Below are 10061 nucleotides of genomic sequence, written 5' to 3'. Positions count from 1 at the left end.
AGAATTACATAGCCCTAATTGTAAAATCATTACTTGTCATGCAGTATTTTTTTATTAATGTATGTAGTCACTAGAAATAGAAGAAATTATCTAATTAATCATAAACTTATTATATGGATGCTAATTAAGTCATAAAATTTTCAATCTTGTTAATTGAATAATAAACATTTGTTTGAAATTCCAGTATAATCATTCCGATTAATTTTCATTGAAACAGTTGACATATCAGTATATTACGTAAGATAGTCGGCAATGAGCAATGAGTAATTTTTCATGAAATTGATCAAAATTATTACATTAAAATTTTGGAAAAAATTTAAGACTTAATTAATAAAATCGAAAAAACGTATGATTTAAATTGATATCCGTATATTTAAACTAAACTGGATGCTTGCAAGAGTCGGGCCACCGAGATCTAGACCGGTGGTTGGACGCATGCGAGATTTGGACCGTCGCTTGGACGCCCGCGAGTCGTTTTGGCGATGGGCGCCTGTCAGGAGTTGCTCAAGTGGAGACGCCTCCTCTGCCAACCCCATCCCTTTCATCCTGATTATTTTTTATCCCCCTCTTCAGATTTTCATACTTCTACTCTCCAAAAACTTTGAAAACAACTTTTAATATTTTAATCGACTCATAATGCGTCATATAACATGTCACACTAACATTTAACGGTCAACGTTAGTACGAGAAATCCTCAAATTCTGTCTGTTTTCTGGACTCATAATGCGTTATATAAGGTGCCACACTAACATTTAACGGCGAACATTAGTACCTCCAATTATATTGGTAACAGCAAGACCAATTCGACCAAAAAAATTATAATTGAAGGATTTAGCTTTAAGAAAGAAAAGATTGATTGTTTCGTAATAGTCCATGGAATTTCTGGTACACCTATCACTCCATAATAAATACCATTTAAATAAGGGGCATGCTTCTAACGCTGAGAATTCAAAATTTGCTCGAAGTCAAGTACCATTTATATTAGTCAGCGAGGAATGGTCTTTCCAGTCCCATCGAAAGCATCTTCACCTCTCATTTTTGAACATGATCCGCTTCCCGAATCGCTTGAACAACCTTAAAAAAATGAGCTCGAACACATGGGAAGAGCATCTCCTATGTAGCTCCCACGTTTCAGCTCCTTTCGTCTTGTCATGAATCGCTGGTGACGTTCGTTCTCGGGCTACCATTTCGTCAAGGCACGCGAGACTTTAACCACACACTTCACCTCCTGTTTGCTAAGCAGTCGAAGCCTCTTCTTTGCTTGCCCGAAACAGGAACCCGAAGCTTGTGAACCGTTCTTCTGATTGCGGGAAGGACCGCTATGGAGAAAAGCCGGGAACTTGCGCTGACCCAGATGAGGAAATCAGTTCAGAAGCTCGGTTCTTCGACGGAGGTAGTGAAAATCCGTGTTCTTTACAGGCGATGCATCTTCGTAATGGCTCTTGTTTGATTAGTTTCGAGTGGTTCCATTTGTTTGTCGTTGGGCTTGCAGAATTTTGGCGAACCGACGCTCATGCGGTTCTTGATTGCTAGATCGATGGACGCCGATAAGGCGGCGAAGATGTTCGTGAAATGGCAGGAATGGAGGTCGACATGGGTCCCGAATGGGTTCGTTCCAGAGTCCGAAATAGGCGAGGAATTGGAAGCCAGGAAGCTTTTTCTGCAGGGCTTGTCGAGAAGTGGTCAACCTCTGATGGTCGGCAAGGCCAGCAAGCATTTTCCTTCGAAAGATCAGCTCCAGTTTAAGAGTAATAAGCTCTTTTCACCTTCTCGAATTTCATTTTTCTTCCGATTTTCCATTTATATATTTGTGCAAGATTGATGAAGAAATGCGTGAGTAAATGCAAATGCTAGATGGTTTTCATGTGGAGATATGTGGATGATACTGTTGCTGAATTGTTGCATATTGTCAATTTGTAGATGGTCTTCCGGCACGTAGTGCAACTTGAGTCGGAATGATTTGGCCTTTATGCTTTGGGTCCCAGCTTTATTTGTTTGTTGGCTTTTGACAATAGCCGGTGGTGGTTCCATGTCTCTCTCTTTCTCTCTCTCTATCCTGTTCCCTTGAAGATACTGCCAAAAGGAAATAATTGACAGGATTTTATCAGTCACTCTCCAAGCTATTACTTTCTAAAAAATGGTGGTTGTCGATTCAGAAGCTAAGGAGCCTGGTATTAATTATCCGTATTCTGCATTAATTAATTACCTGATTATAATGAGTGAAGGGATCTCCATCTTGGACCCCGGATGCACTCGTGGGATCAACTTTTTGCAATTTGGTTTATGATCATACCTCTCTTGGCCCTTTGGCTAAGATTGAACGTGCAATGTGATTTATGATCAAATGCTTCATCTTCGGTTTGTTGCTCGAGTTAAAGATAATAAATTTGCTATATTAAATTAGGTAGAGCTTAATACCTTGCTGTTTCCTTTGGTGTACTCCTAAATATAAACAGATCCATGGACTGATAGTTGAGGTCAACATGCCTAGATATTGTCACGCGTGCCATCTGCCATAAATAAATAATTACATGGAAGTTTGGAAGTCAGTTAGTAACTCTTGATTGATGGCCAAAAGGAAAAGTTAACTACAGGTGATCAGTTTGTCATGAGCGAGCATCCATATATGTATGTGTTGTTTAGTTTTATCTATGCCACCTTTCTCGTTGACATTGCTCATTTTTTTAGCTTTTGCAAATTTGGCACCATCATTATCTTTGAGCTTTCTCTGTCATGAGATGAATGTAAAGATTCAGAATACAAACTCTGTGTTGCTTGATTCAATTTGTCATTTGTGGAATCTTGTGTCTTAATTCTTCTCATTTTAGCTTATTGTACTTTATAGATAGCCAAAAAAGCGATGGTAATAAACTTAACTGGGCCAAAATTGGTTTTCTTCATGACATGGAGTATACTGCATACCTTACATCATATCTTTAGCACTTGTCAGTTGCATTTGTAAGTATACTGTTCCTATTTATCCAAGTTCTGATACCATCAACGCAAAGCGATAACAAAATGGTTTTCCTTTTTCCCTTTTTGTTTAAGGACAATGGTTGGACTGAAGAATGATTAACCCTACTTCCCTTATTGATGCAGAATACGTAATTTATTTACTGGACAAGACCATTGCAAGGTGCGCAACATACTCATTGCGCTTTATAAAACATGCATGTACAGCTAGTCTGTGTTAATTTTTGAATTTTGGTGTTGCAGGGGTCTTCATTTGTTGGTAGCTAAATTTTTTCGATTAGTCTTGACAATGAAGTTGTTTGTCAATAAATTTGCAATTTCTGAGTCTTTTTTTTTTTTTTTTTTTTTTTGGCGGGGGGAGGGAATGCTCGTGATAGATATGTGGGATGATTGTATTTGATGTGCAGTGCAAAAAGGAAAAGTGATCTTGGGTTGAATAGCAGCGACAATGGGATTTGTGGGTGTCATTAGACAAGTATATATGGCCTTGTGCTTCTCAGTCATATGTAGGCACACTAGAATTAACACACACAGAAAATAGTAATGAAAGAACTGAATATTACACCCGAACTCGTATTCACCTTCTTAACTTTTCTATCTCTCATTCGTATAGGACATGTAGAAGGATTTCTTCGCCGTTGTGTATCTTTCCAATGTCCTTTAAAGGATGTGACAATTTTGTGGATCACCTCTTAATAAATTGATCAGTCGATAGATATAATTTCCGATTGTAGATCCTTGTGTATTTTTTGCCTGTACTAGTAATTGGCATCTCTATTTTCGATGCTTTCTGTTTCTGTCCTTGCTTTCTCAACTCTCTCCAAAATATTCCTTATCTACATTGGAAATTTCTAGACATCTGCAAACCTGTTTTCCCCCAATAAAATTAGGAATCTACCTAATGCTGATGAGAATCTCCTGCTTACAAAGAGAGTTATGCTTTCTTTTTGCTGAATTAGTGAATCATGTTTCCTGACGAGTACATGTGATTATTGAGGTCCTGCTTTTTCAGTTAATCGACTAAATCAGGGTGTACGCATTCCGTTTCAGTTCTTTCAAAGGACGGGAAATAGGGAATGAAAAGATGATTGTCATTCTTGATCTGCAAAACATAGGTTATAAGAATGTTGATGCACGTGGCCTCATCACTGGATTTCAGTTTTTACAGGTACTTATCTCACTTCAAGTTTTGTTTCTTATTAATCTCATGTATCTGTCTGCTAGTCCTTCAGACTAGATCCATCTGCTTGTAGATGAGAACACGCATAGCAGCTAGGAGAAAATTCTTTTGTTCTTATGAGATTATCTAGTCTGAAAAAAGATCCAAATGAATTATATTGTATACTCTCCACTTCACTTGGAGTAATCTACAAACTAAAAGCAAAACAAATGAAAGAAGAAAACAACAACTGAAACAAAATGCTGCTTAATAATTCTCCTCTTGGTAATTTTTTTGAAAACAAAATGCTGCTTCATTGTCTGAGAAGTCCTCTTAGATTTGCATTTACAAATGTCCAAAAATGTCACAAGACCGAGACCAATTAATCAGGAAGAACACTTTTTACCTCCTCATTTTCCCAAACACAGATTTCCCTCTAGCAGCTTTTCTTAGAGCTGTTTACTTGGCTATATTGAAATGTTCGATTATTATATTCTTTTTCCAAATTTTGAATTGAAACAGTGCTCTTTTCTCAAGAGACTTTTGGATCTACATGAGAAGAAATATGACCGTTTCCTGCACCCGGAGTACCATTCTTGAAATGAATTTGTAAGCTAGTTATGGGTGATATGATTGATGTGGGGCAGGCAATGAAAATTTTCCACGTCATTCTAGTGCAAGCTACTGCACTTAGTTCTATCAACTTTGGGTAATTCAAAACATGTTATAGTACAGCAAACTAAGCTATTCAAGCCTACTCTAAAACTTTGGCTTCTATCACCTATTTGAGAAACTGATGCAGTCTAGAACTTTTTTCTTTCGGCAAATGCATTTATTGCTAGTCAGAACTTATACTGTGAGTCTTATATGTATCAAATGGTTGATTCCCATGGAAAGAGAAGACAAGATTATCAGTCTAACTCAGAGATACGTCTAATTTGCAAGATGAAATCAGAACTTTCACGGAAAGCCTTAATGCATGAACTTGCAGGGGACATCATAAAGAACTAACTCCCAGGCACACAATTTGGAACCTCATGTTTATAGTACATGCTAAGTCTGTTGACTTGGATTTTGTCGATTGTCTTTCTTCTTTTTGCCTTGATCTATATCTGTTTAAGCCTTCTTTTTTCCATTTTGTATTGAGCTTTTTGTGCTTCAGTTTGAAGCTTTAAAACAGAGTTCTTCCATTTAATTCTTTTAGAATTATATCCCCCTTTAGCCCCTGTTCTAATTGGGTTAATTTTCCCTTCCCACTTCAAGTTGTATCGATCTCTAAGGGTATGTGAGATTCAATTGCTGCAAGTGAAAAATCGTTGACTGTCTTGAAATTGCAGCCATAAGTTGATCACGTAACTAATCTTAACCATGGAATGTAGACTAACCTCAGTAATGTCATTTCAAATGTTCTGTAGTTATTGGATTCAAAGAGAAAAGCTCATTGAGTAAAGTGAAATCTATCTATCGAAGTATCGACAATAATTATCCAATAACTCCATTGGTGTTAAGCATCAGTTGGACAAGAAGTAGACATTATTCTTTAGCTAATGGTTCTACCACTGAAAGTTTGATGCCATGATATTTACATTCCTCTGAATCATGGGCTTCTTATTACGCAGGCTTACTATCCTGAGCGCCTGGCCAAGCTTTTCTTTCTGAATATGCCAGGGTTCTTTGTCAGTGTTTGGAGAATGATTTCTCGATTCCTCGAGAAGGCAACAAAGGAAAAGGTGCACTTCTTTTGCCTCTGCACATAATTATTCCGAATCAATGCATAGTTTCTCTCGTTTTGCTCATTATTCAAATTTTGGCCTAATATGATTTATGCATCCTCTGCACCTCTTTTTCCCTTGATAGGAAGATAGTATCACCATAGGGCACCAAGGGGGTGCAAGCACTTGTACAAAAAGAACTCAAGAACTTAAAAAGGAGCTCAGTGACAATACAAAACATCTACAATGTCAATCAAAGCATTTGCATCGATGAGTAATTTTCCACTAAGCAAAAATATAGGATTTTGAAACCGAGCTTTCAATAATTACAAAAATTGAGAATGCCTCTCCTTCATAGGCTCTCTTGGCTTGATCTCTCCACATCTGCCGAAAAACGGAAGAAGGAATATGAGCATGAGACGCACCTGATGATAATACATCTTAAACAATATCTACTTCACTAATCTTGCTTGTCAAGCATTGTCTCCTAATCTCGACCTTAATTCTGAAATAAATTCTGCAGATCGTGATTGTGAGCAATGAAGATGAACGAGAACAACTCTTCAAGGAAATTGGCGCCGAAGTCTTGCCCGAAGAATATGGTGGGCAAGCAAAGCTTGTGCCCATACAGGATGTTGTTTTGCCCCCTTTGGATAATTAATTTTAGTGACTGGATAAAAAAATCTTCATTTCTTGGTTAAAAAGGGGAAGTAAAAAAGGAGAATAAAAAGAGCAGCTGCAATCTCGGCATCAGCTTCCCCGTATAGTCGTATGTACTCGTAATGTATTTATATCATTTTCAACAGACCTGTTATGTACGTATCATGTATGTACTAACTTGCTGGGCAACTTTATATGCATAACTAAGGTTGCTGTTGATTTTAAGTATCAATCACTTGTTAAGGAAGTACATGCTTTCAAAACCCACATAGTTCATTGAGCAGGCTAAGCAAATGTTGGCGAACCAAATATCGAGATATATCAACAGAGTAAACAATTTGTGCTCAACGAGAAACCTCGAATCCTAGCCCTCGCTTTAGTACAAGAATGGACACGGCCAAGTGCCAACTACCCAGATAATCGTTACTGTCCGTGTAGTGCTAATTTGTGCTACTTGCTTTCTAGGTATGGAGTGCTTGTATTTCAAGGATTAGCAGTTTAGCGATGAAGAAAGTGAGGATGGAAAAGGAGGGAAAAGAGAATAAGTGAACAAGGACGTGCAGAAGAGGGAAAGGTGCATTCGTAATTATGTGCTTCAAGCACCTTGTCAAGGGGATTAACTGGGTCCCGTTCGGATCATGTCCCAGAAAAGCAAACCATTCATTTGTCTTGCCCACGAAGGGGTGGTTCATGATGTGACCAATCTAGCCTATTGGACTAGGTTAACTGAATATTAAATTATTAAAGGATTTAAATCATGCGTACACCACACGTTTCTATATAAGTCATTTTAGTGTAAATCTCAATATCCTCCATTTTGCAATATATTTTATCCGATTGGGATAAGTATAGATAATCCGAGAGACATAAATTACCTCTTTTATACTTTAGCGGTACAGACCATCTCTTTACATTGTCCATTTGCATCCTGAGCTTGATAATTAGCATGTTGGGGAGGATCCTAACTTCAAATTTAGTCATATGACATAGATGGGTTGTTGTTTGTTGAGCTTAACTCCATCATGTTAAACGTTAGGATCTCGATTGATCATATCAATCTCTGTCAAGTGACGAAAATTCCTAGATCTTATGTCGGGGGTGGAGTTAAGTTATGTAAATGCCTCTATTATGGAGTAATATGAATTATTATACCGAAGGACATAAGCTTTCTTTTCACCGGATGAGGTAGCTGCCTTCTTCAGTTGCTCCTACTTGCCATGGTGGTGATGGTTCGATTTCTCCTATAAGGGAATTAATAAACAAAGCATACCCGGATTAAAAAAAGAGAGAAGATAAGAGTATACCCAAGTCATGTGGGTCACGCTAATTATTCCCTCCTTTTGTTTTAGCTTCCCCACCGTGAACTAAAAGGGCATGTTTTCGAGCCATGTTCTAGATTGTTCTGTGATCAGATCCACTATGAAAATCCTGCATCTTTCAGAGGTTTGACCAGATGAGAAAGCCCGCCAATGGCAATCCTCGGATGGGCTTAGAGGGGGTGAATTGGTTGACCTGACCTTTTGAGCTTTCTTGTGGTTGTCAGTGTGTAGATGGTGGAAATTGTGGTATAGGAGGTGTGATAAATGAAAAACTTTGTATGTACATAAAATAAGCAAGACAGTATGAATGTAAAAGATACGGAAAATAGACTTATACAGTCATCTGTAATCCCTCCATTCGTATTGTCTTCCTTTGCTAATAGCCCAATAAAAATTGAGATCTAAAATAAGAAATCTTGTGATGTTAACCAAGTCACTAGAAAATGTTTCAAGTTTGCCCACACCGATTAACTTATAAGCGATCGTCCTCAGTATATGTTCAAGTGCGTTCAGAATCTGTTGTAGGTTCGAATGTATGTGCGGACATTTCAATTATCTCTCCGTCTTCAAAATCATCTCATTCTCCTACATGTTTTTCCACAGCACATAATGTACACAAAAGTGGACACAGCAGGAGTGGAAGCTCGTGCGATGGACTGAATCACAGCCCGTGGGAAGAGAGAGGGAAAGACTTCTGAAGGTGGCATCTCATCAGGGAGGGAGAGAGAAGAACTTCTCAAGGTGGGGGATTTTTAATCAGGGGAAAGAGAGGAACTTCTGAGGGATGGTTGACTAGTACTGTTGACACACTTGACAGACAAGGCTTTCCTATGTTTTCACCGGTCTTTTCCATAGTTCTAAATAATAGGTTTCGCTTCTTGCACTTCCACGCAACGCTCTCTACCTTCAGCAATTCAGCATTTTGGCGCACCTCTGTCAATTCTCCGTCCGGGTGAGTCCCCGATCTCTCTCTGCCATTCATGCACTCACTCCCACATCATCGGATCATCTTTCTCTCTTAGTCTGTCTTCTCATTTGGATCACGTTTCTTTTTCGAACATGCGCGAGTTCTATGATGATTAGTGATGCAATGTTTGGGAGGTGTATGATCTTGTTATGTTTGATCCACCACCACCACCATCATTATTCTCGAAAGAGTCTTTGCCCATTGCATGAGTCTGTACTAATTGAATTCTCTCGTAAGCTATTGTTTTCTGTGTTCTTTTTTGTTTTTTTTTTTCCAATTACCTTGTATGGATGTTGTGATTTGAAATCTTATCACAGCGATGTTATTTATTTAGGATGTTATTATATTGCCAAAGCATTACATTCTTTTGGTCCTTTATACTTTAGTCGTGTCAAAGCGAGTTTAGTTAATAGTGTATAGGAAAACAACTATGATAAGATGGAGAAGGATAGGTTTGAAATTGATATTTGCATAAGGCTCTGTTTATTTAATGTTGAATCTAGAGTGAACCCATTGTGAGTTCAATGATCAATGGGAATTGAAGAGAAGCATTTTTGATCTACTCTCTATCCTTTCCTCAAAGTTTTTCCTTTTTCAAATATGTTTGATCTTCGCTTCTCATTTTTTAGATCGAATTTTAGCCTATGTAAAAATAAGTTGGACCGGTTTCATTGACATGTGTGACTTTATTTTGGTAGATTGATGAATTCAGTCATTTTTGTGGAGTTCTAACTTTTGAATGTTTGCTTGTTCATTTAAGCTTTTTTTCTTCATGTTATTATTTTTTTTTTTGGGGTTGAATCCAATAGTTAGCTTGTGATTTTTTCTTGGGAGAGAATAGCTTGTGATTATTTGGTGATTTTTGAATTTGGAGTTGAGAAATAAATTCTTTATTCCTCCAAAAGGTTTTTTCTTGGTCGGATCCTCCAAAAGGTTTGAATTCGTGAATAAAGTTGTTCCCGTGATTCTAATTTTTTTCTGAAATTCATTTTTATGATTTTCATTTTTTCCCCTTCTATTTGCTGACTCAACGTCCACCGGGGGACACGTCATGGCCAAGTCGACATTAAGTAGTAACGATTTAAAAATTTACTAGCATCAATACTTTGTAAATTGTAAAAACATAGAAAGTAAAATAAAATTCACGGAGGCGCGTGAGCTGACGCGCCGGCGACTGCTCAGCGCGACTGTCCTTCTTCTATATGCTGACTCCGGCGTTGACAGTAGTCGAATCTCTCTCTCTCTCTCTCTCTCTCCCCTCCCTCCTCCTC

General features: G+C 38.0%; 1 protein-coding gene across 2 annotated transcripts; it reads left to right on the top strand.

Moving 5' to 3' along the window:
• The first annotated feature begins 977 nt into the window (after nt 1-977).
• LOC104433044 (sec14 cytosolic factor) lies at nt 978-6736 on the top strand. Of its 2 annotated transcripts, none has more exons than XM_010045665.3 (6): nt 978-1393; nt 1534-1748; nt 3100-3136; nt 4024-4141; nt 5752-5862; nt 6368-6736. In XM_010045665.3, the coding sequence occupies exons 2-6, from the start codon at nt 1538-1540 to the stop codon at nt 6503-6505; spliced, it is 615 nt and encodes a 204-aa protein (XP_010043967.1). In that variant the 5' UTR covers nt 978-1393; nt 1534-1537; the 3' UTR covers nt 6506-6736. The 2 variants fall into 2 exon arrangements, with proteins under 2 accessions (XP_010043967.1, XP_010043966.1); XM_010045664.3 differs by having other exon boundaries at nt 981-1393; nt 1493-1748.
• Nucleotides 6737-10061: the final 3325 nt, after the last annotated feature.

This window comes from Eucalyptus grandis, chromosome 2, assembly GCF_016545825.1.
Source record: "Eucalyptus grandis isolate ANBG69807.140 chromosome 2, ASM1654582v1, whole genome shotgun sequence".
Lineage (NCBI taxonomy): Eukaryota > Viridiplantae > Streptophyta > Magnoliopsida > Myrtales > Myrtaceae > Eucalyptus > Eucalyptus grandis.
This window is presented reverse-complemented; position numbering and strand designations above follow the sequence as displayed.

What these genes read in the sequence shown, in the direction of transcription:
- LOC104433044 (XM_010045664.3), top strand. Translation starts at nt 1,322, where the DNA reads ATGGAGAAAAGCCGGGAACTTGCGCTGACCCAGATGAGGAAATCAGTT. An exon ending in AGCTCGGTTCTTCGACGGAG is followed by an intron (nt 1,394 to 1,492) that starts GTAGTGAAAATC and finishes TTGGGCTTGCAG; the next exon opens with AATTTTGGCGAACCGACGCT. An exon ending in AGATCAGCTCCAGTTTAAGA is followed by an intron (nt 1,749 to 3,099) that starts GTAATAAGCTCT and finishes TTATTGATGCAG; the next exon opens with AATACGTAATTTATTTACTG.